At 42.2% G+C, this 27,236-nt stretch overlaps 1 protein-coding gene across 5 annotated transcripts in view; it reads right to left on the bottom strand.

The window, feature by feature from the left end:
• LOC120932100 (synuclein alpha interacting protein) overlaps positions 1-27,236 on the bottom strand; it is a 336,823-nt gene that overhangs the window by 156,387 nt on the left and 153,200 nt on the right. For 4 of the 5 annotated variants that reach the window (XM_040344238.1, XM_040344252.1, XM_040344261.1 and 1 more), the window contains exon 3: positions 1,836-1,938. In XM_040344238.1, the coding sequence (XP_040200172.1) occupies positions 1,836-1,895 (60 nt within the window). In that variant the 5' untranslated portion in view covers positions 1,896-1,938. Of the gene's footprint in view, positions 1-1,835; positions 1,939-15,489; positions 15,676-27,236 lie in introns of those variants that run through there. The other variant, XM_040344244.1, reaches the window with a different exon arrangement.

The following is a 27,236-nucleotide window of genomic DNA, read 5'->3' as shown; positions in this document are numbered from 1 at the left end:
TGTGTTGCTCTTTTCAGAGCTTATTCGTAGAGGCCCAACACATCTGAGGAGTTCTCTACAGGGGGAGAACAGGAGCTAAAGCCATCTTGAACAAAAACAGAATAAAATCATTTAAACTGTGATTCCAAATTCTAGTGTAAAAACCATGAAATACAATATAGGTAATGTATTTACAATGGATACATCAAACTGCAGTATCATTATTTAAGAAGACAAAGAGCTATGGCCACAAATACTACTCTGCAGGAATACATTTTTACTACAGTTAGGTCCATTAAAGGGAAACTGTAAGGCCTCGTACACACGTTCGAGGAACTCGACGGGCAAAACTCATCGTTTTGCTTGTCGAGTTCTGTGTGAAGCCGCCGAGGATCTCGGCGAGCCAACTTTCCTCATTGAACAACGAGGAAATAGAGAACATGTTCTCTATTTGGCTCGACGAGGAACTCGTCGGCTTCCTCGGCCGAAAGTGTACACACGCCGGGTTTCTCGGCAGAATTCAGCTCCAATCGAGTTTCTGGCTGAATTCTGCCGAGAAACTCGGTCGTGTGTACGGGGCCTAAGGGCTCTTTTACACTTGCTTCGGCTTCAACACATTAACGGCTAGTTTACACTTGCTTCAAAACAAAGCTTCGGACAGGCTTTGTTAAAGCGCTCCGGATGCTAGTCAAAGCTCCTGCCACTAAATAAAATGGCTAGCTTACAGTCCTGTTTACACCTTGCTTTTGCTTTGGCTTCACTTCAAACATTATAGCCCATGTAGCTTTAGTGGTACTTAAAAACCTCTTCAAAGCCTCTATAGAAGTCTAAGGTAAAGCTTGCTTGAAGCCCCACTAAAGGCTCATCGAAGCCCCATTGAAGCTCCACCAAAATCTTGTCAAAGCCCCACCAAAGCCTCATCGAAGCACCAAGCAAAAGCAAGGTCTAAACAGGACTGTAAGCTAACCATTTTATTTAGTGACATGAGCTTTGATTGGCGTTCAGAGAGCTTTAACAAAGCATGTCTAATGTCATGTTTTGAAGCAAGTGTACACTAGCCCTTATTGACAATTTTATTTTAGTATTTTGTCTTATATAATTAGTTTTTACTACATGTATACAGTCTTTGTTTTACAAGTAAGCTTTAAAAATCTGACTGCAGATTCCCAGAGTACTCTGGGTTAGCTAAATACATAAGAAAGCTGAAGCAGCTGCTTTCTATGCACAGTTGTCTCTCATTGAACCTGATCTGATTAGGGATCCATCATTGCTCTGACTCATCCAGTTCTGTACAAACATTTCACTGTGCTCTACAGACCTGTGGAAACAACATTTTCAATATGTAATAGATGGAGAGAGCAATGAAAGGAGCGCCACTTGCTGGCTGAATAAAAGGCCACATATTATTCACATGTATTCAGGAGAAAAGTAAATATGCACATTACACTACATTATTTTACAGATTTTTTCTCAGTGTTTCACCATAAGTGTGCGCAGCCTATTATATTAGGGTGTGCCCCCCAAAGCTCAAACACACATGCGTAATATATATATATATATATATATATATACACACACACACACACATACACACACTTATGGCAGAGCCGGCAGTGAAAGAGAAGTACAGTAGTACTTCATTAATGGCAGAAGGGAGATATTTCTCATCTCCCCGCCGCAACACAGTGTGATAATACTAATGCACACCCGGCACACCCCCTGCGCACGCCTATGCACTGCACTTAGAATTGTGCAGTCTGCAGGTGTAATTTTTCTCCACATGAAAAAAAAAACTTTACTGGTTACAAAGACCAATAAGACCTATTGATTTTGAGAAGCCTATTTTATGTACTTACAGATATGTCATCACTGAAGTCGATCTCATCTAAATCGAGGTACTCTGGAGCTTCCATCATTCGTCAATGCTCATTTTCAGCTACAGACAGCAGTTACCTAAACCTGGTAATAGGAAAAGACATTCATGAGACTCCACACTCTGTACTTAAACTGAATACCCAGCAATAAGAGCGCCATGAATTTACCGCTTACTGAGTGTTAACAGTGGCATGAAAGGGAGAAGAAGGATCAATGTTTGCGTACAAGCCAAATAGTTTCTTTTAAATGGTTGTTAAAAACAAATTATGGTGTTACCTAATTGAGCATAACAGAGCTCAGATGTTGTTAGCCTAGATGAAAGACTTGCTAGGATGCTATTTGGTTTCAGAATATTTTAAGAATCTCTACATCCAATTTCCACCCTAAAGACTAGTAACATCATTTAATTGACTGTCAGAGGGTGAAGGACAGGAGAAATCTATACATGCTTCATAGGATTTTATTATTATGCCTCACAATTTAAAATCCCTATCACATATTGTAAATAACATGGACTATGGGCCAGATTTACATAGAAGAGCGGCGGCGTAACGTATCGTAGATACATTACACTGCCGCAATTTTTCATCGCAAGTGCCTGATTCACCAAGCACTTGCGATGAAAACCTACACCGGCGGCCTCCGGCGCAAGGCGGGCCAATTTAAATGGGCGTGTGCCATTTAAATTAGGCGCGCTCCCGCGCCGGACCTACCGCGCATGCTCCGTTTCCGAACTCCCGCCGTGCTTTGCGCGAAGTGACGTCATTTTTTCGAACAGCGGCGCGCGTATCGTAATTCCGTATTCCCGGACGGCTTACGCAAACAACGTTATTTTTTAAATTTCGACGCGGGAACGACGGCCATACTTTATACAGCAATACGATTGCTGTGTAAAGTTAAGGCACCAAAAAAACGACTAACTTTGCAACGGGAAACTAGACTAGCGGCGACGTAGCGAACGCGAAAAACCGTTGGGAATTGCCGTGACTCCTAATTTGAATACCCGACGCTGGTTTACGACGCAAACTCCCCCCAGCGGCGGCCGCGGTATTGCATCTTAAGATCCGACAGTGTAAAACAATTACACCTGTCGGATCTTATGGCTATCTATGCGTAACTGATTCTATGAATCAGTCGCATAGATAGAACAACAGATACGACGGCGTATCAGGAGATACGCCGTTGTATCTGCTCTGTGAATCTGGCCCTATATTATTAACAGTTTAAGTTCTTTGTAGTTTTTATACTGGTGTAATTCCATGATTGAAAAACTATAAAGAGAAAACCAGAGAGTATGGCAGCCTTGATACGGTAATAGAACAAAGTGTCAGGCAACCTTTAGGAATGATCACTGTATGTATTGTATATTTATACAATACGTATGATCATATAGAGTACAGTAACAGAGAGAAAATGGATACAAAGTACATTTTTAAATTGCTGTACCTGTATAAAGAATGGTCGGTAATTTCTGGAAAAAAAAGTGTAAGCAGATATAAAGACCAGTTAGTAATCCATGAAGTCAGTCTGTGTTTTGCCTATGCAGGGCAAAGAAACAGGTTCACTTTAAAGGGAGCCCCAGCAACATCTTAATATTACCTTCTTAAAATGGCTGTAAAGGCTGAAGTATTTTTTTTTTTTACTTTGATGCATGCTATGCAAGAAAGTAAAAAACCTTTTGTGTGTTGCTCTCCCCATAGCCCCTCTCTTATACTCACCTGATCCCACTCTTGTTCCAGCGATGTGCTGTCCTGGGTGTCTCTCTCCTCATTGGCTGAGACACAGCCTTGAGAGCCATTGACTCCCACTGTTGTCAATCACAGCCAATGAACAAATGAAGAGAGAGTGGGTTTGGGGCCGAGCCATGGCTCTGTGTGTCCATACGCAGGACTCGGAAGTGAGCATGCACCAGTGACCCCATTGCAAGCGACTTGATATTGGGAGCATTGGTCCAGGGGAGAGTAGTCAGGAGGGTATACTAAATAGTACCTCAGTCTGTCTCTGTGTTCTCCTACCATTCAACATTTAGACTGAGAGATGGAGGGGCAGCACTGTAAGCTAGTTAGACTTTACTCCAATTACAGTGCTGTAATTCTAAAAAATGGAGATTGCTGACTGAAGGAGAGAGTACAGAGATTACCTCATCAGTGAGATCTGCCCCTCCAGCGATGTGCACAAGAGCAGCTGCGCTCTTGGGTCTCTGCCTCCTCATTGGCTGAGAGACAGCAGCAGGAGCCATGGGTTCCCACTGCTGTCAATCACAACCAGGAAGGAGGGAGCAGGTGCAGGGCAGAGCCCCATTCTATATGTGTCTTATGGATACACAGAACGGAGCTGGGGATCAAGCACCCACAAGTGCCCCTGTAGCAAGAGGCGTTCTATGTGGGCACTCAGAGAAGAGTAGGAGCCAGAAACACCAGCGGGGGACCTGAGAAGAGTTTGATCTGGGCTGCTCTGTGCAAAACAATTGAACAGAGGAGGTAAGTATAACATGTTTGTTATTAAAAGAAAAATGACCTTTAATATCACTTTAAGCCACTCCCGTTGTTTCAAGTGACTTAGGCACCCCTACAGCTCCTCTCTTGAGTGTGCCCGGGGTCTTTCAGAATCCTAGTCTTTCAGGTTTTGCAAACTGCCTTAACAGAATTACACATTTTTTGGCAGGCATGATGCAGATTAGTTACATGATTTTTTAAAGTGTGCATTTAGCAGTTTGCCTCACTTTACAGTTCATTGAATAAGGCACGTCACAGAAAAAACTGTAGCTAACATTTTTTCCTTATGTATCTTGAAATAATTCACAGGGGTAAAATCTGGGTATTTATGAAAAAATGCAGTAATAATGCACTTAAGTAAAAGTAGAGGAACGCAGTACAATATTCCAGTAGTTACACTTTGTGTTACTTACACCACTGATCATTATACCAGCTATAAAAATGAATAAGAAGCACAGGACTCCTGAATCAATCAGACACCTTCCTTGGGAAATAATGAACTGTGCCAGATCTGACTTTGTATTATAATAGCTGAAACATTTACAGAACTGTGTTGATTAAAAAAAATTGAGCATACAAATACCAAATTTGCCTTTTGGAAAAAGGAGCCCATGGTGCTCATAGTAGGCATCAGTCCACCTAGGCTTCAAAAAGAGAGTTTTTTCTGAAGTCTACCAAACACCCCTCAAAGCAAATTACTGATAGAAGTAGGGCCAAAGCTCTTTTGGCCGTACTTCCCCTGGAGGTCACAGGAGTGCACTTCGTCCTGCACTCCTGTGACCCAGATTCAGCCGACAGCGGGTTAAAGGCCACTGTCGGCTGAAGCCCACTGTCGGCTGACAGAATCCTGACAGCCTGCCACTGAGAGTCAGCCGCTTCATCATCATCACATTCATTAAACTCCAAGAAATTTCACAACTTCAATTGCAAGCAAACAGCCTATTCGCCTTTAGTAAATCAACCCTTATGACTTCAATACTTTCTGGGTCATCAGCACTAAACTTTAGAAGTTATATTATATATCCAAGTCAGTGACTCAGGATTTATTGAACCCAGAGACAGCCATGAAGCAAGCATTTTCAGGAGTTCAGCAATGACCTGACAGTTTTTCTTTAATATATACACAAGTGCTTAGGGAATCATGTGGCTTTCTAGATACTTGGAGGAGATAATAGACACAAGCAGTAGTAAAATGCAAAAAAAAATAAAAAATCAGGCCCCTGTTGAATAATGTCAAAATGTGCTAGTATGAGCAGTGCAGATCTGATAGCCAAAGTCTGCACTGCTCATCCTCCCTACAGTATACCATAATTTGTTGACATCTTTTTATTTGCAGACATTCTGCAAGCCCTTCACCTCTTCCTCTTGACTCTGCGGTTGCCTATCTGTGAACTCTTGGGTGGGCCCTTGCGGTAGCACATATTTGGCATAGACACCTTTACACCTTCTGTGAACTAGGAAATGTGTCACTCCAGCTCCATTTAAAGGCATGAATTTTTCATACCATATGTCAGGTTGTACCGTGAGATCCCCCTAGCCAGTCCACTTCATGTAGGCAAGCTATTGTGGGTTGCATCTTCCAGTCTAGGGTCCTATCTAAACTAAATCTTGTATTTGTGTATTTACATTATTATTAATATACAAGACGTATATAGCACCAACAGTTTGCGCAGCGTTCTACAATATGTACATATTTTATGGACCTCTGTCTGTTTTTATCATTGTATATACATAAAATTGGCTTCAGCCTTTTAAACTCTACTATCTTGTTCTTCAACTGCCACAAAGTCCCTGAGGGGTGTCTCTGTTGCATGCACATGCAATATTTGTATCTTTACAGTAATTGGGATGTTGGCAGTTCTTAAGACACTCCACTTGTTTTTTTCTCTCCTCTTCTTAATTAACTACATAGAGCACTCAACAGCACACTGGTAGTTAATTAAGAACATAACCTGACAGCCGCATAGGCTGTTGGTACTTGTAATTTCTCCGTCATAGAACTCTGAAAGAATGACACGGCAGGGTGGGTGGAGCACCACATGGCCGTGTCTTTTTCAGCAGGCGCAAGGAGAAGATTCCCGTCCTGCAGTCACAGCGGGGACAAGGGGTGGGGAGAGGGGCATGGAGGCAGCTGCAGCAGTAACACCCATATTCAGGGTGTAACACATTATGAAAGGTGAACTTATCCTTTAAGCCATAGTACCCAACTGTCCTTGATTTTGAGGGACTATCATGAATTGGATCAATCTCCCTCTGTCCCTCTTTGACCCTCATTTGTCCCTCATTTTGATGTGATCTATATAGTTGTATATAAAGAAAGTGTCTCCCAGTCCCAGTGCTAAACCTTTCATCCAATTTCTAAATTGTTGCATTTGTAAATTTCAAAAGCCAGTATAGAAGGAATAGTAAAATGGTAAAAAAAGAAAAAAAAAACACTTGTGGGTTTGAATAATGCTTTAAAAAAAATATTTTTAAGGGGCCGTGGCAGGGGGTGTGTCATATGTCTACATACTTTTGCTGATAGGTGTTCCTTGTTCCCATCTCACGTGGTTGGGAGGCATGTTTAAGCCAGCCTTTTTCAACCAGGGTGCCCGGGCACCCTTTGGTACCTTGAGGTTTCTTCGGGGGTGCCTTGGCAAAAGGCCTAAAAATGTATCAAAAATTGTATACAAGCCGCCGGTAGGTGGATCTGCCTTTTAGTTACACAAAGCCATGCGTTTTCCTTGTGCACCATGCTGGGGTGACATTAGCTGACTGATGAAGAGAAATTGAGGAAGTACAGAAACATTGGAATACTAATCATTACCAGTGTGCAAAAGTGTATTTGCTTTGGAAAAATAAATCACCTCTAACGTTGGGTGTCCTACGTGTGGATGTTGCTGCATTGTGTAAAGCTATAAGAATCGTTTTTTACATTATAGAATGGGGTGCCTCAAGACTGTTCATAATTGTAAAGGGCGACTTGAGATTGTCTATAATTTTAAAGGGTGTCTTGACTGAAAAAAGGTTGAGAAACACTGTCATTGGTCATAAAGTTATGGCTGATCGGCACTCACAGCAGCACAGAAAAAATAACGTCTATTACAGCCCATACAAACCCAGCAGTAAGAAATATTCACTGCTTCTCCCTCTACCTGCCCCTGTGCTTCACGCTTCAGTGCCAAAAATAAGAAGCTATTGGCCCATATAGGTGTTCATTGCTTCCATGTGGCAGATGCATATAACAATCACATTCAAGTTGTAGTCCGGTGATCCAATCAATAACAGGTGAGTGCTTTGCTGTGCAACATTAGTGCTGCTGTGGTGGGCAGACAGTGGGGCTGATCAAAGGGCTCTCTCTCTCTCTCTGGCATAGACAGGAAGTCCTGGCCTAGCAGGAAGCAGGAAGTCCTGGCCTTAGCAGTCCAGTGGTAGAAAAATTACTAACAAATTAATTATATTGCTTGATTTTGTAATGGGCTGAAGAATTAACTAACCTCTTCAAGTTAGGTAACACTGTTACCCTTTTTACCTTTTTTAATTACAAATTAGATTTAGTTGCTATAATCCTTACAATTACTTTTCTCCCTTGTTTATTTAAAAAGTTCCCTTCAGAACTGCTTTTTCTTGGCTCCCAGTACTACATTGGTAGATGGAAGTCAGAACAAGGTTTAAGTGTAGTCAACCTTACTGTGTACACATGTGTTCCAAGCTAGAAAGAAAAAATCTTGTCAAAACAACAGTTGTAATGAGCCAAATAACAAGGAAGCAATAGCTCATATCAAGCTCGTCAATGTGTCACGAGCAATCTTTAAAAACAGTTCATTTACACAAACGTGCAGATGGAGCAGTTTGACAAAAAGATCAGTTTGCATTTCCAGTTCCAGTGTAGCACTGAAATGTTCTCAGCGGACGATAGTAATGGATATATCAGGTTAGGTAAGATGTGGAAATACAAACTGCGTGCTGCACATACCCTTCCTTCTTCATTGTAGTGAAATTGGAATAAGCTGCCGCAGCTGGGCATACGTCCTATCGAATGTCAGTGAGAGCCTGGACACGTGGTTCCTGAGGAGCTGTGCTCTGATTTTGACAGCTAGGAGCTACGTGTAGTGGCCTCATGAATTAGGGATAGGATGTTAGGCATTCCTAGTTCAGGATTAGGAAATGTTATATATTACTTCAGGAGGCAGCCTTGCGGACAGCAGCTGATGTGTGACAGATAAGATTTTTTAAAAATTGGGTTCAAAATGGGAGTCGATTTATGAAAAACAAAAATCAGCTCAGTACTTTAACCAGCACTGTGACATTACAGCACTGTAGCCCTGAGTTCACTTACATATTTGCATGACTTTAATCTTAACATTGGTTTGTAAGTTTTGACTACTACATGCAAATGCAGGCAAATCCTCAGAAAATACCCTCCCAACTGTCCCGGACTCCATGGGACTACACAGGAATTTCAACAAAAGGCTGTGTCTTGGAGCTAAGTTCTGAAGTGCTTATTCCATAGCACAGCTCCAGATCTACTGTATCAAATTCTGTGTGACTCAATGATCTCCTGCCGCACCGAGTCTGCACCAAGAGCAGGAGACAGCAGCAGCACAGGACATAAAGGTAAGTGTGTTGTCTACTGACACCAATGTTCACATCCCCCACTGGGCACTATTGTTCCTCTAACTCCTCGCTGGACATTCTGAAGTTGGTTTACTCAAGACAAATAGACTGTGCACATTGTGAGTGACACTTCACTTTGCAAAGAATACTCAATCATATGCAAGAAAAAAAAAAAAATGCAGTTTTGATTGCAAATGATTGGATAATGGAAATCAGTTGAGCATTGACTTATTTACTGAGCTCTAGAGCAACTGCACTTGAAAAGTGCACACTCTATTTGCCTTTAGTAAATCAACTCCTAATTCTACTCTTCATCACCTTCTGGCCATTATTAGTCCACCCCCCTGGGATTTAATAATCTACTCCCTTCCATCACCTGCTAGGCACTGTGTCAGGAACGTTACTTACCGAGGCCGAGATGCTGAGGGCGGCTCACCTTTGCGACCCTGTGCAGACCACTCCCTGGAGTTAGAACAGAGGAGGGACGGCACAAGGAGGCACCTGTGCCGGGAACTGGTAGGCAGACTTGGTGCAGCTGACGAAAACAGGGCAGGTGCAGAGGACTGAGACAGTCGTTGATCAGGCAGGAACAGGCAGGTAAGTCCAGAAGGAACCAACAGGAAACAAGGCAAATCCGGGTCACGGGCCGTGGGTCAGGAGTTGGAGAGATCAGAGGAAGTCCGTGAGAGCAAGCCAAGGTCAAGGGGCAGGAGACAACAGCAAATCCGATAAGCAGGCAGGGGTCAAGTGTAGGAGACGGCAGAGAGTAGTCAAGGTCCAATCCGGGTCAAACAGGTCAGGGTAGTCAGGTTACAAGGTTCTCTCACAGGGTAAAGCTGACAACGAACCAGCAATTAGCAAAGGGGAAGGGGCTGGCTTAAATAGGCCGCACTGGCCACTGATTGGTCCACAGAAGTACAGGTTTCAGAACCAGGCTCCAATGGACAGCACACAGAATAGAACTGAGCAGTGGCTCAGAGACAAAAGAGCTGGACCTTCAATGGAGAGATCCTGGGTTCGATTCCACCCAGGACCAACTAGGGAAAGAGACCGTAAAAGGTCTGTGCCCTGACAGTGCCCCCCCCCTAGGGGCGGACTCCGGACGCCCAACCTGTCCGTTAGTTCCGGAAGCTCCTGATGGGAAGCTTGGATAAAACGGGGAGCATGTAGATTGTTACTTTTTCTTTTTTGGCTTTTTTGATCCTGAAGTTCTGGTAGGGGGCGCCCTCCTTGCTTGTAAAGCTCGTTCCAATATCTCCAGATCCTGTTTACGGACCATAGTACCATTTGAGGCATATGTGCAGTCTGGAGGGAGAACTTCACTTGGGGAGATATGATCTGGAATTTCAACTGGGGACACTGGAACTGGGGACACAGGAACCGAAGACACTGGAACTGGGGACACAGGAACTGAAGACACAGGAACTGAAGACACAGGAACTGAAGACACAGGAACTGAAGACGCTGGAACTGAAGACACTGGAACTGAAGACACTGGAACTGAAGACACTGGAACTGGGGACACTGGAACTGGGGACACAGGAACTGAAGACACTGGAACTGGGGACACAGGAACTGAAGACACTGGAACTGGGGACACAGGAACTGAAGACACTGGAACTGGGGACACAGGAACTGAAGACACTGGAACTGGGGACACAGGAACTGAAGACACAGGAACTGAAGACACAGGAACTGAAGACACTGGAACTGAAGACACTGGAACTGGGGACACAGGAACCGAAGACACTGGAACTGGGGAGGTAGGTACAGATTCTGAGGCATAGAAAAAACTTCCAATAGTACCCACTTGAAGAAGCTTTGGCCGAGGTGGGCGAGTTGGGCAAAGCGATATAAGGTGCCCGCTAGCACCACAATAAAAGCAAAGTCCATGGGCTCTTCTCCGCTCTCTTTCTGCCCTAGATAGGCTGGACCGGATGACCCCGATCTGCATGGGTTCTTCCTCCTCCAAGGTAGGCGTGTGTGCATCCACAGAAATGTCAAGACCTTGTGATGGGGAAACTTCCAGGCTGGGCACATACGGAGTCTCATAATTTGGCACACACTGGGCTGGCTGGAGGTCATAACCGTACTGGGGCTTCCTATCCTTGGGTACCCGTAGGCCTTGTGAACTAAGAGCAGACCTGGGAGTGCTGGTCCTCTTGGAAGCAGGGATATATGAGTCCAGAGCAGACATGAACGTCTCCCAGCTGTCCAAGACTGGACTTTTTTCCTGCAGCAGCAGGTGAGCCCACGATTTGACCTGCCCTGTTAGCAAGTTGACGGAGGCTCTAACCTTAATATAGTCCGTGGCATAGGTCCTAGGTTTAAGGGTGAACAATAGCTCACAGTCAGTTTTAAAGCACAAGAAGGATGCACGGTTCCCATCGAATATTTCTGGCATAAGAACAAATGGCTCATAATATACAGGTTCCGGGGCTGGGCGTGTTGTCTCTTTAAATTTTTGGACTTCTTGTTGTAGTTCCTGAATAATATGGTTCAGGCTGGAGACTTGCAGAGCCAAGGAAGTGAGCATTTTGAACAAGTCTGCGGACTCCATGTTATCCGTCAGTCCATTATGTAATTCTTGCAATTTTTGAACGGCAACCGTCAAAACAGACACCTGTTGACACAGGTTTTCAAGGGGTGAGCATGCCCTGTCGGCCTCAGACATAATGGCTGGTTCGTAATGTCAGGAACGTTACTTACCGAGGCCGAGATGCTGAGGGCGGCTCACCTTTGCGACCCTGTGCAGACCACTCCCTGGAGTTAGAACAGAGGAGGGACGGCACAAGGAGGCACCTGTGCCGGGAACTGGTAGGCAGACTTGGTGCAGCTGACGAAAACAGGGCAGGTGCAGAGGACTGAGACAGTCGTTGATCAGGCAGGAACAGGCAGGTAAGTCCAGAAGGAACCAACAGGAAACAAGGCAAATCCGGGTCACGGGCCGTGGGTCAGGAGTTGGAGAGATCAGAGGAAGTCCGTGAGAGCAAGCCAAGGTCAAGGGGCAGGAGACAACAGCAAATCCGATAAGCAGGCAGGGGTCAAGTGTAGGAGACGGCAGAGAGTAGTCAAGGTCCAATCCGGGTCAAACAGGTCAGGGTAGTCAGGTTACAAGGTTCTCTCACAGGGTAAAGCTGACAACGAACCAGCAATTAGCAAAGGGGAAGGGGCTGGCTTAAATAGGCCGCACTGGCCACTGATTGGTCCACAGAAGTACAGGTTTCAGAACCAGGCTCCAATGGACAGCACACAGAATAGAACTGAGCAGTGGCTCAGAGACAAAAGAGCTGGACCTTCAATGGAGAGATCCTGGGTTCGATTCCACCCAGGACCAACTAGGGAAAGAGACCGTAAAAGGTCTGTGCCCTGACACACTGTTGGTCCTTCATACTTCACTATTGGCCTCTTCCATCCCTCACTGGGGTCTATTTGTTCTCCCTCCACCTTACTCTGCTAAAACAAAAGCATCTTTCCCCCTTTTTTTTGTTTTTTTTACCTACTGACCACGAACGTTCCCTTCCCCCTACCCCACCTCACAGACACTACAACTGGACATTTTTTCCTTCCACACTGATTACTAATTCCGCACATTTTTTTTCTTACCACAGACTGCCAGTTCCAGGCATTTTTTCCACTTATTGACCACGGACTCCAGGGCAGTCCCCCCATTCATTCCCATAATACATACTAAATACTGCTGCACCCTGTACAGAGATAGATATAGATCTATCTATACACATACACAGGCTTACCCCATTTTTAAGTACATAATGGGGTTTATTTATCACTGGAGAGTGAAAAATCAGGCTCACTTCTGCATAGAAACCAATGAGCTTCTAATCCCAGCTTGTACAACTAAGCTTTGGTAATAAAACGTGGAGGCTCATTGGTTTCTATGCAGAAGTGAGCCTGATTTTGCACACTCCAGCAATAGTAAACAAACCCAATTGTGTACTTAAAAGTGGGGTATGCCTGTCTATACACACACACTCACAGGTACACTCTGCTAGCACCAGGTACTGTACTCCCTTTTGCTTTCAGAACTGCCTTAAATTCCTTGTGGCATAGATTTAACAAGGTGTTGAAAAACATTCCTCAGAGATTTTGGACATGATAGCATCACGCAATTGCTGCAGATTTGCCAGCTGCACATCCATGATAAAAATCTGCCATTTCACCACATCCCAAATGTGCTCTATTGGATTGAGATCTGGTGACTGTGGAGGCCATTGGATTTCCGAGACCTCATTGTCATGTTCAAGAAAGTTTGAGCTTATTTGTGACATGGTCCATTATCCTGCTGGAAGCAGCCATCAAAAGATGGGTACACTGTAGCCACAAATAGATGTATGTGATGAGCAACAATACTCAGGTAGGCCGTGGTGTTTAAACGATGCTCAATTGGTACTAAGGGGCCCAAAGTGTGCAAAGAAAATATCCCCCACACCATTACACTACCACCAGCCTGAACTGTTGATACAAGGCAGGATATATTCATGCTTTTATGTTGTTTATGCCAAAGTCTGACCCTACCATCTGAATGTTGCAGCTGAAATTGAGACTCTATTGTCCAATTTTGGTGAGCCTGTGCCAATTGTAGCCTCAGTTTCCTGTTCTTAGCTGACTGGAGTTGCACCCGGTGTGGTGTTCTGCTGTTGTAGCCCATTTCTTTAAGGTTCAATGTGTTGTGCATTCAGGGATGTTATTATGCATACCTTGGTTGTAGCAAGTGGTTATTTTGTTACTATTGGCTTTCAATCATCTCAAACCAGTCTGCCCATTCTCTGACATCAACAAGGCATTTTCGTCAACACAACTTCCGCTCACTGGATATTTTTTTTTTTTTTTCGGACCATTCTCTGTAAACCATAGAGATGTTTGTACGATGTGAAAATCCCAGTAGATCAGCAGTTTTTAAAATACTCAGACCAGCCCGTCTGGAACCAAAAACCATGCCACATTCAAAGTCACTTAAATCCCCTTTCTTCCCCCATTCTGATGCTTCGTTTGAAGTCGTCTTCACCATGTCTTGATGCCTAAATATACTGATTTGCTGCCATGCGATTGGCTGATTAGCGATTTGTGTTATCAAGCAATTGAACAGGTGTACCTAATAAAGTGGCTGGTTAAGTGTATATATACAGTATATATCATTAATGTGTCCATTCCTCAAACACTTTTTTTGTGCTGTTTATATTTCTGTTTTTACACATTTTGCAAGTGAAATATTTAGGTATAAGTAACAACCTGCACTACTCCACACCACTATCTTTGCATTGTTTCAAAAAACAAACAAACGTTTTAATACAATCCTAAGTAATAATAGTAGTCTGTGTCAGAAAAAAAAATTAAAACCATTACTCGTTACCTGTCTGTCGTGCTTACGCTCCTGCTTTATTACAGTTAAGTAGCTGACAAAGACACGTGTGATGATAAAGGGTGCTTTCACACTGCTCCATTGCAAAAAAATGCAGTAAAAGTGTATTTTGTTGCTTTTTTTTATTGTATTTTCTGGGTGCCTGACTCCCAGCATGCACCTGTGAAACATGGACATGTAACTAAAAAAAACACACCAAATACGCAACCGTGGTTCATTTTTGACGCATTTTCCATTCATTTTGTTGGCGAGCTGGGTTTTTGGTGTAGTTTTGGAAAGCACACCAAAGATACAGGACTTTTCAATCCACAATGCACCCACAGCTCAGTGGTGTAAAGAGTCCCCTAAGCTATAAAGAGAACTATTTTTTGAGGTTTTCTTGCTTTTTAAGCAAGGTAAAAACACATCAATAACGCATCAGTGTAAAAGTAGCAAAAAACATCAAACATTTCTCAGATTTTCCTGATCTTCAGGCCAACAATTTAGAGAGTTCTCAAGCCAGGTGGTCAGTATAACAGTCAACTACAATTTTAGAAGGAGGAAGTAGAAGTTACCATACTGTATTTTTTTTTATGACAAATAAAAATAAAAGAAGAGCAGATACAAAGCTAAAACATACTTATTTTACATATTTTTACACCTTTGGGCTTCAGACATACTGTAAAATGCACTTCTTTGATGGATCAGGGGATTTGAGTCCAACTGAGGGACAGGGGGAGCAACGTTAATACACATTAGATGCCTGATGTTCAGTATGGACAATATTCATCTGTCCCGAGAGTAATTGGTTACAAACAACCACAACATTCTCAGGATACTGAAGGTCTATTGACAGCTTCTGGGGTTGAAATTGTTAAATGGTTCTCCGTTGTATTGTATTGTACTGTTTGCAGAGATCAATCCTTTAACACGTTGTACTGAAACCAATATAAAGTATTTATGAGTTTTTTTCAAGACAGTTAAGGTTTTCAGTGCCTATTTTTCCAATGTATGTGGTAGATAAATCAATTTTAAGATCTTCTTATAAAAAAAACTCTATACAATCTGCTAAGGGAGTGAGCAAACCAATAAATAATTACACAAATACAGTCATACATGTAGATGTATAGTATCAAATGAACAAAAAAAACACAACATTTCTTAAATCCAGAAGTATAAACTTACATGGAGATTTCAAAAGAAGCAATCCTCTGCAATATAGTCCACGCTGTCCAAATAAAAGCAAGTGCTGGGGAACAAATGACAGACTATTTTCAATACTACGTTCCATCCCCTGGGGGTGTCTGTACTCATAATTAGAATTCCCCACATCTGTGAAATGTTAAATATATCTTCTATGTAAATTACTGTCCACACCCTGCGTAAAGATTTAATTTTCTGAAAAATTTACTCACCTAACCTTTACACACAAGAATTTGAGAAAGTCTTCAAATTAGTAGAATATTTTACGCCTTTAAAAAACATTTAAAATCTACTTGCTGTTCCCTAAATTTGCAAATGTGTGAATTAAGAAGAACCAGGTTGCTTGCAGAGAATATATGCTTCTAGTGTTTTGTGATCTTCATGGATTACAAACGTGTACCGCAACATAAAAATTTGCATTTACTGTAAGTAGCTCTCAAATGTCTCATTTGGAGGAACTGTCCGTCCTTGGCAGCAAATCTCTGTTTCTCTCTCTGCCACAACCGTCCCTCTTTTTGGTTTAACCTCTAAAAAAAAATATTATTTAAAGTGGAACTCCAGGCTGACCCCAAAAAATAAATTCATCCCTCCTACTGCAAATGCAGAATATAATGCTTGTTTTGTCTAGAGTAGGGGTCTCCAAACGGTGGCCCTTTGCTTGCCCTTATCTGGCCCCTTGGAGCACTATTCCTCCCACTGAGACCTACTATAGGGCACTATTTTTTCCACTGATACAAATGATGGTGTACTATTCTTCCCACTAATATCAAAGGATGGGAACTATTCCTCCCATAAATACCAATAATGGGACACTACTCTACCTCCTGCTGACCACCAACCCTGTGGTCATGTTTATTCTCACTGATGCGGAGCGTGGGACATTTCCTAGCAACAATACGGACCCTCTAAAGTCTGAAGGGCAGTAAACTAACAATGTGTTTGAAAAGTTTGGACACCCCTGGTCTAGAGGGATCAAATACAGTGTTTTGCTCACCTTAATCCATAGCCCTATAGTCTTTTCACCTGCCAGTTCCCATAATGACAACTGGTACCCCAAAGCCCCTCCTCTTTGGTTGCTACTTTTTGCTCTACCTCTTTCCAGGCATTCATATCAGCCATTTCTATGGTCTCCTAATGCAACCTCTTCTTACTCTTCCTTATCAGCCACATTTTTTGCCCTGCAAATTTTTTCTCCTTCTCCTTTGTCGTAACAGAAACTAAGAAAAGGGTGTTTTTTTCTGCATTTTTTTTCTGTATTTTTTTCATTTATGTAGCAATTTTTTTCCCGAGTAATTGCCATTCAGTGTGGTAGCGATGAGAGCTGAACATTGGCTTGAGCAGGAAGAGGGTGAAAGCATCCACTATTGAAGCAGTTAGACTAAAATTAAGCTAAAACTAAAAACCAAGGTTTCTGTGAGAGGCAAAAGTTCTGGGGTAAGTGTTTTTGTTTACCTGTATTTAGTATTTACAGTTTTGGACAGGGACAGCAATACAACCTAGGAGGTACATTTAAACACAAGACAATTACTAGACCTCATTTTTGCCTAAAACGCTAAATGTAACAGGATGTTGGTCCCCTTTAGGGTTTCTTCTGCCCTTTTCCCTCTTGTCTGTATTGGCTGCACCTGTTCATTTGTTGGGAGCATATTTAAGGGGTGGAGTCGGCTGAAGAAAGTTGGAGTTAGGAATTTTGTTCAGCAGAGATGGCAAGATTTAGGGAGGAGAGGAATGTTTCCCCCCCAGACACCCCCTTATGATGTGCCTATTAATTCCTCCTACACTGGGACAGAGGAAGATTACCTTATGGGATATTTATGTGTACTTGGTGAGCAGTTTATCTCAAGTATGTTAACTGCCCATTTCTTTGGAACTATTTATAAGTTATTTGTTCTGCCATCATGAGAATGCATTGTCCAGTGCTGCTGCCAATAGGCATGGTGCTGGATCGAGGTAAGTGTTTAGAGAGGGAAGAACATGTAGTGGGACATTTTTGACCTTATTGTAGAATGCATTAAGGTAAAAAATGTCTTGACTTTAGAACCACCTTAGGGTGTATGCACCCTTTCAAAGTCTGATACTATGGGGGGGGGGGCAGGAGTAGCTGGTTTTCTTTCCCATGAGGCCCCGTACTCACGACCAAACATGTCTGCTGAAACTGGTCGGCAGACCAATTTCAGCAGACATGTTCCCTCTTGTGTACAGCCGCGCGGACAGGATTCCAGCAAACAATTGTCTGACAGACCGTTTCTGAGCAGACAACTGTTTCCCGGACTTGCTTTAAAACAGTCCGCTGGAAACCTGTCCGCCCGGACATGTACGGTCGTCTGTACAGACCTACCGTACATGTCCTGCCGCCCGCCATCCCTCGCATGCGTCGAATGACTTTGACGCATGCGTGGAAGCATTTTCAAGGCAGGCCGCCCACGCCGGCGCGTCATTGTCGCGGCGACACCGCGTCATCGACGCGTCGACACCGCGGACACGCCCCGCGTATTGTTTACGCGCGGTCTTCTGTTCGATGGTGTGTATAGCCATCGAACAGAAGTCCCCGGGCAGTCCCCGGCCAGACATGTCCGATGGAAACGGTCTGCAGACCGTTTTCATCGGACATGTCCTGCCGTGAGTACAAGGCCTCAGTGTCAGTGTTGAGGATTCCACTCGTGGCCTCATAGTAAGAATGAGAGACTGTTCTTTGAATGTCATGGGTATCACTAATTACATGGGGAACCAATTGTCCTGAGGGAAGGTAGCACCATAACCTTGAATAATACCGAGTATATGGCCACTGTATGTGACATGGGAATAGAAAGTGGTTGTACCTTTAGGTCTTGAGCCTCCCACAAACAGGCATGCCCTGAAGGTCTCCTAGATGGCGGCATGCATCAGAGTCATGAAGGGGAAAAGGCCTTGACTTTGTGCTACATGCATTTTATTAACCTGGGGTGAAGGTGCATGTTTTTTGGATGCACGCAGTTTAAAAAATAACATACTTTAAGAGGGACAGATCAGCTCTCCATGCACAGTCTTTGTTGTATCGCTATATACTCCAGGACTGTCCCACACAGTGAATGTGTCTGTGACTCAATGTACAAATAACTTTTTTTTAGGAGTTGCCAGCACCAACAGCAGCTCTCCCTGTAAACACTCTGATCTATTCCTTACTTATCCGTGTGTCCTCCAACACACACTAAAAAATTACTGTTGGGAACCCATGACTTTTGTAGGGAGGAGGGTGGCACATAACAAAACATGTAACTGATACCCATAACACAGAGTATCCTTATAGGAATACTGTGATTCACATTTGTACATAAGTCTTAGCTAAACTGTGTCATACATAATTAATGAGATAGAAACTTTAAAGCGGAGTTCCAACCACAATTAGCATTTTTTAAATCTATGTCCTTTCATCCTGCGTTTTTATAATATAAATCCGGTCACTTACTATTTTACAATATGCCGCCGATCCGCATAGATATTCAAAAAAGATAGTTTATAAAACTATGTCTACACCGTTGTCATTTTGCTTGTGGGCATTGTGAAGCCTACAGGCACTTACTTCCTGGAAGTCTTGGATGGGGAGTGATAATTGGACAGCACACTGCATCCTGGGAAATGATGACACACATTTCCCAGGAGCATTAGAGGGAGATGATGTCAGAATCCTAGGTGGTTTCAAAGGCAGATTTCGTGGGACCGCATAGCAACAGGCATTTCCAGATGAGTAAAAAAAAAAATGTTTTCCTTTTTTAGTCGTAAGCTACAGTTTAACCTCCCTGGCGGTATGATTCTGTCTGGAATTACGTACCAAAAGCGAGACAATTATTTGCAAGGAAATTTGGCATTTTATACTGTAGGCCTGTAATTTTTAGGAATAACTCACTTAAATCTGACCAAACAAGAATCTAATAGGCATCCCGGGTATGACATTTTTTTAAAAACAAAATTATAAATTATAATATAATAAATAATTATAACAAATAATAATATAATTCTAATAAAAATTATTCAATAATGTAATCAAATCAAAATCACTGAAATTTTCTCAGTTGCAAAATTGTCGCTGTCATTATTATTTTTTTTTTTTATAACGAATTTCCCCACAAATCGCTATCGCACAATTCTGCAAGTGATTATAATTTATTATCGCTGTTTTTTAGCTGATCTAAAACCATTTTTGACATAAAGGGACACTTTTGGTTGCTATGGACAATCTACAGTTTGCAGGGAGAAAAAAAGGTTTTTATTATATAAAATGACATGTAGGGCACTGGGCAGACCACTAGGGACAAGGGGTGTGTGTTTTTTTTACATACAGTACTGTAATCTATAAGATTACAGTATACTGTATGTATAGTGTTTGTTTACGTTTTTGAATTTGGCGCCGATCTCGGCTCCCGGGCGTCGTAACGTCGCAGGGAACGGAGATCGGCGGCACAGGAGGACGCTGTGTGAATCGAGCGAGGTCCCGCTCGCTGACACAGGGCGGTGACATCGCTGGATCCAGGACAAGGTAAGCCAGCGCACGCTGCAGGCTCTGCATAGCTACCCCGAGCATGACTCGGGGTTACCGATTTCAGCATAAAAAACCCACCCCGAGTCACGCTCGGGGATACCGCCAGGGGGGTTAAAGCAAAATTGTTTTTTTGATGAAACCACTTTAAGGAGAATCTGTCAGTGTTAGAATACAGGACCTGCCACTGTTGTATTTCCATGCTCGGGGGCTGTAATCAAAAACCCTTCCCTCCTTTAAAATGCAATGCATTTACATACATTTAGGCAATATAACACAACTGCATTATAAATTATGTGTTATATTTGCATACAGGTAACTTTACATCTGAGTCAAAAACATGAACAAAATCTCCTAAATGCACATAAATGAAACAATCTGTGTAATAGATGACTTCCATACCAGCTCATACAAGAATGGGAACACTTTGTAAAGCAGCAAGAAAGATGTCTTTGTGCACAAGTTCTGAAGATGGCAGACTAGCTAAGCAATAACATTAGGACTTATGAATGTTTTTCATTTACTTTGGGTCTATAGCAGGATGTGAGGGAAGCATAAGGAAAACCAATATCCTTCAATAGATAAATTGCAAGCAGGTGCAAAACTGGACATTGGGTTCAAACAACCACCTTGAAACACCACAGTATCTTCATACATATGCAGTTGAAATTAACTGACTCATCTGTTATTCCACTGCTTTCCCTAATTTACCAGTTTGTAGTTTCCATTTAACCATTTGATTACTAAAGGACTTGCAAACAATAAAAAAAGAGAAACATGGATATTGTTTTTAAAAATTCGTCCTACTAAAATTAGTATGCTAAAAACTTTAAGGGAAAAAGAGAGGATGGAAGTTTCTGATCGGTTTTAAAAGAAGAATTCTTGGTTTTCATCCAGATCTTGGGTTTACTGTCTTTAAGGCAAATCATTTATTATGCTAAATGCAGTGTCCAGGTCTTAATAATGCTAGAATAAAAGAGCTTGTACAGGTAGATGCTAGTTTAATATTACCACATTGGTTGCTCTCCAGTTCTACTCGTAACTCACCTCTGTAGCAATGTTGTCCAGTTGCTGCAGCCACTAGTGGAAGTTAGGATTCCAGGAGATCCCGTATAAGCAGACAAGCATTCTTTTATGCATTACAGGTTTACATTAAAGGCCCATTCAGACTAGTTAATTTTTGTGGGTTGCTTTATTGCACACTGTGTTGCGTCTTAACAAGGATTGTATGAGAGCAGCCGATTAATTTTGAACATGCTACCAGTGTTCATGAGTGTACCAAAATATGGACATGCACACTTTTGTGTGATGCAGTACACCGCACTCCACTGTGGTGTGTTACTGTGCGTTATGCTGTGCAACAATAAATGTGGAGAGCAACATTGCCTTAACCGCTTGAGGACTGCCGCACAATGATATACGTCGGCAAAATGGCAGGGCTGGGCACAAGGGCGTACATGTACGTCCCCTTTAAGATCCCAGCCGTGGGTCACGAGCGGCTCGCGACCCGGTCTTCTTTTCTGTGACCATCCCCGTGGGAACAGTGGACCCGATTGCCGCCCGTGTCCCGAGATCGGGTCACAGAGAGGAAGAACGGGGAGAGGTAAGTGTAAACAAACCTCTCCCTGTGCTTCCTAGTGAGCCTGTCACTGATCGTCTGTTCCCTGTCTTAGGGAACGATGATCAGTGACGTTACACACCCAGCCACACTCCCTAACAGTAAGAATCACTCCCTTAGGGCACACTTAACCCCTACATCAACCCTCCTGGTTAAAACCCTTCACTGCCAGTGTCATTTTTACAGTAACTAATGCATTTTTATAGCACTGTTCGCTGTAAAAATGACAATGGTCCCAAAATAGTGTCAAAAGTGTCCGATGTGTCCGCCATAATGTCGCAGTGACGATAAAAATCGATGATCGCCGCCATTACTAGAAAAAAATTATTAATAAAACTATCCCCTATTTGGTAGACGCTATAAATTCTGCGCAAACCAATGAATAAACTCTTTTTGTGATTTATTTTACCAAAAATATGTAGAGGAATACGCATCGGCCTAAACTGAGGAAAAAATTTTTTTTTTATATATATATTTTTGGGGGATATTTATTATAGCAAAAAGTAAAAAATATTGAATTTTTTTCAAAATTGTTGATCTATTTTTGTTTATAGTGCAAAAAATAAAAAACGCAGAGGTGATCAAATACCACCAAAAGAAAGCTCTATTTGTGGGAAAAAAAGGACGCCAATTTTGTTTGGGAGCCACGTTGCACGACCGCGCAATTGTCAGTTAAAGCGGCACAGTGCCGAATCGCAAAAAGTGGCCTAGTCCATTAGCTGCATAATGGTCCGGGGCTTAAGTGGTTAATGTGTTTGTGTGCCATTCAAAATTAATAGTACCGCAAAGTGCTATAGCACATAACGTGTACTAGTCACAGCACACACATCCCAAAGATTGCCCTAATGTTTGCAGATACATTAGATGACATTATGTTCTAAATCTGGCAGTTTTAGTCAGTTTGGGCAACAATCTAATTTTAAAGTGGCACTAAACAAATGGTCTCAAAAAATAATAAAGAAGTTCTTTCTATCGTTCTCAGTCTTCTCCAAATTTTTTTTTTTTTTTTGCTGCTGTGATCCAACACCCTGTTAGAGGGTGGCTATGTTCATTCTCTTGCTTATTCCCAAAATGAACTTTAAATGATGGGATTTGTGAGGTGCATAGAGCAGTGCACATGACAGCAACTAACGTGCACCACTTATTCTAAACAAACGTTACAAATAGGCATGAAGATACAAGAAGAATACAATTTAATGAAAAACAGGTTACATGGCCACTAAGTAGTGGATGTGTATTGATTATTTTTGGAGATTAGAAATATTGTTTAGCGTCACTATAATGCTTCACTTACAGACACTGCATTTTAGTCCAAGAAAGATGTAACACTGCTCAGACTGTGGATAAACAAATCCTTGCAGGTGCTGGCCCTAGCTCACCACCGTCAATGATCAATGAAGAAAAAGAAAAAGGAGGATTGGCCACACACCACAGAGGGATAACTTTGATAGACGATATATTTATTGTCACCATGTCATAGGAAATTACAGGAGCAAATGTTGACACGTTTCACACGGGTAACTCGTGCTTGTTCACAACATGCTGTGAACAATCACAAGTTACCCGTGTGAAACGCGTCAACATATGCTCCTGTAATTTCCCATAGCATGGTGACAATAAATATATCTTCTATCAAAGTTATCCCTTGGTGGTGTGCGGCCAATCCTCCTTTTTTTCTTCACTGCATTTGAGGCTTAGAGCAGCAATTGGATAGGTTGGTAAACATTTTCTGATCACACTTGTTTTTACTCTAATATATTGAAGCCAGATAGATCTTTAGTTCACTCCTCAGCCCACAACTCACACCACTAGCCTAAAAAGAATGATGAAGGGCACCTATATGTGTTTGAGGTATGCGCTTACTGACATAGATGCCTGAGGGTAGACTGTGTCTGCATGTCTTACCACCTTATAGTTTACACAAAGCTAATGGAACAGGGATTTCTTTGTGCTGGCACAACGGCTGACTAAAGCTGGCCATACATTGTTTGAATCTTTGAACCGTTAATGGGCAGGCTGAGTGTACCAAGTTGATTGATCGATCAACTTGGGTACAAACAGCCTGCCAGATTATCTTACAATTATTGCTAGTGGCTGCTATAGCCACTATCAATAATCACTGTCTTCTCCAGGTGGCGATGGCTTCCCTCTGGGGAGTACATATGGATTTGGGGGGTACATATGCCAAAGGCTTGCATGGGCAGAGTGACAGTTAGCCTTTTTTTTCTCTGTACAGGGAGTGCAGAATTATTAGGCAAATTAGTATTTTGACCACATCATCCTCTTTATGCATGTTGTCTTACTCCAAGCTGTATAGGCTCGAAAGCCTACTACCAATTAAGCATATTAGGTGATGTGCATCTCTGTAATGAGAAGGTGTGTGGTCTAATGACATCAACACCCTATATCAGGTGTGCATAATTATTAGTCAACTTCCTTTCCTTTGGCAAAATGGGTCAAAAGAAGGACTTGACAGGCTCAGAAAAGTCAAAAATAGTGAGATATCTTGCAGAGGGATGCAGCACTCTTAAAATTGCAAAGCTTCTGAAGCGTGATCATCGAACAATCAAGCGTTTCATTCAAAATAGTCAACAGGGTCGCAAGAAGCGTGTGGAAAAACCAAGGCGCAAAATAACTGCCCATGAACTGAGAAAAGTCAAGCGTGCAGCTGCCAAGATGCCACTTGCCACCAGTTTGGCCATATTTCAGAGCTGCAACATCACTGGAGTGCCCAAAAGCACAAGGTGTGCAATACCCAGAGACATGGCCAAGGTAAGAAAGGCTGAAAAACGACGACCACTGAACAAGACACACAAGCTGAAACGTCAAGACTGGGCCAAGAAATATCTCAAGACTGATTTTTCTAAGGTTTTATGGACTGATGAAATGAGAGTGAGTCTTGATGGGCCAGATGGATGGGCCCGTGGCTGGATTGGTAAAGGGCAGAGAGCTCCAGTCCGACTCAGACGCCAGCAAGGTGGAGGTGGAGTACTGGTTTGGGCTGGTATCATCAAAGATGAGCTTGTGGGGCCTTTTCGGGTTGAGGATGGAGTCAAACTCAACTCCCAGTCCTACTGCCAGTTTCTGGAAGACAACTTCTTCAAGCAGTGGTACAGGAAGAAGTCTGCATCCTTCAAGAAAAACATGATTTTCATGCAGGACAATGCTCCATCACACACGTCCAAGTACTCCACAGCGTGGCTGGCAAGAAAGGGTATAAAAGAAGAAAAACTAATGACATGGCCTCCTTGTTCACCTGATCTGAACCCCATTGAGAACCTGTGGTCCATCATCAAATGTGAGATTTACAAGGAGGGAAAACAGTACACCTCTCTGAACAGTGTCTGGGAGGCTGTGGTTGCTGCTGCACGCAATGTTGATGGTGAACAGATCAAAACACTGACAGAATCCATGGATGGCAGGCTTTTGGGTGTCCTTGCAAAGAAAGGTGGCTATATTGGTCACTTATTTGTTTTTGTTTTGTTTTTGAATGTCAGAAATGTATATTTGTGAATGTTGAGATGTTATATTGGTTTCACTGGTAAAAATAAATAATTGAAATGGGTATATTTTTTTTTTTTGTTAAGTTGCCTAATAATTATGCACAGTAATAGTCACCTGCACACACAGATATCCCCCTAAAATAGCTAAAACTAAAAACAAACTAAAAACTACTTCCAAAAATATTCAGCTTTGATATTAATGAGTTTTTTGGGTTCATTGAGAACATGGTTGTTGTTCAATAATAAAATTAATCCTCAAAAATACAACTTGCCTAATAATTCTGCACTCCCTGTATACATGACTTGTATCTTGGCAGTCTCTCCCTGGAAATGGGTAGTCTTTTTTGTAAGTGTGCAGTCTTCACAATCTCTCTGAACTTGGCCAGTAGCCTGTACTGTAAGTAGCCTAAAAGACTTTGTAGCGTTCATATTATTGCAGTTGAATAGCTTGATTTGGAATAAGATGAGGATACACACTCTACAGGTCAAGTTGTAGACAAAAGCCAGTACTAGATGTCAGGCTACTGGTCTGGTGCGGGTCTAAATACCCTGTGTCTGTAGGGTAAATTGAAAGGGAGAATAAATTATTTATTGCAATCCTTGCAATAATAATAGCATTTTTCCATATGACTCATCCAGGTGATGTGGAGTAAGCTCCAGCTGCAGAGGAAAGAAAGCAAAATGGCAAGGTCAAGTTTCTGCGAGGAAGGAAGAAGAACTGTTTGTGGCTGAAATAGAGAAGTCTAACCCTGCCTGAAGTATGTGCTTTGGATCTTTAATTCCATTTCAGATTAGGCAAGCTCTAAGATTTAAATTGGTCAGGAAACAGAAGAAACAGTCATCAGCTATAACAAGGATGAAGAATTATTAAAAATGAAATAAAGCTGAATTAAGTGGACGTCCAGAAGCACAGTGAAACAGTCATCCATTGTCAGCAGACTGGGGTAAAAGTTAAATCATTTGAAAAATGTATATATTATGGAGCACACATGATTGTCTAGTTCCCAGGGATAAAATAAATTACCCTAAAATGGAAAGCCATGTGTGTAATCACAATCAGTAGAGACTTAATACTATCATAAGCTATGGGCCATTGTGTATGACTTATCTGATCATCTGTTAAAACAATCAGAACTTACTAATATCTATTTTGGTTCACTGACTTTTCAGTGAAAACGTTTTATCGATGCATGCAACATTTGTCCTGTATCTGCAGTAGTCAAGTTGTAAAGGGGAATATATTCCTAAATTAACAGCAATAAAGAACAATTTGCAAGTCACTTCTTCAGGTCTGCTCTAGTGCTCTGGTACTTATAGCATTTGCTTGAATGGGAGTCAATGTTAAACAGACCTTGTCACCAGACCATTTATTTCAACAACAATCTTCCTATAATATTATATATGTATTTACATGTGTTAAGCATTGTATTTACATGTAAAAGCCTCTCTTGTGTAGACATAAAAAAATAAAAAATCAGAGACTGCTGCTGGGTGTTATCATCTTGGATGTGATATCAGCAGCCTCAGAGCTGTCATTCAAGTGACATTCTGTAGTATTCCCCTTTACTCCTACCCCAGCTGCTACATGCATAGCTTCCAACTGTCCCTGATTTTGAGGGACTGTCCTTGATTTGGAACAACGTCCCTCTGTACCTTTTTCCTCCTCATTTGTCCCTTATTTTGGTCTAAACTATATACTGTATTTTTCCATGTATGAGACGGTACTTTTGTCTAAAATCATTGGACTTAAAATTGATGGTCGTCTTATATATGGAAGCAAGCCGAGGAGAGAACCACGCGGTTGCGAAACTGCCCATACCTTGCAAACAAGCCAATAGCTTGTCACTAGCCTCCAATCATGAGCCTTATGTAACGGACGTCAGCTGATGCAGAACAAACCAACTGGAACACATCCCATCGGAAGTGGAGAGCGTACAGGCAGTGCATAGATGTGACAGGGACTAGTAATGTCAGAGCGTTCTGAGCCCATAAGTGTGATGCATATTATCAGAGTACTGGCATATAAATGTTACCTAATTACTAAATACAAATATGTTCTGTTTTATCTTTAAAATATTGATTTCTTAATTTTTCT

Source organism: Rana temporaria, chromosome 1 (assembly GCF_905171775.1).
Source record: "Rana temporaria chromosome 1, aRanTem1.1, whole genome shotgun sequence".
NCBI lineage: Eukaryota > Metazoa > Chordata > Amphibia > Anura > Ranidae > Rana > Rana temporaria.
This window is presented reverse-complemented; position numbering and strand designations above follow the sequence as displayed.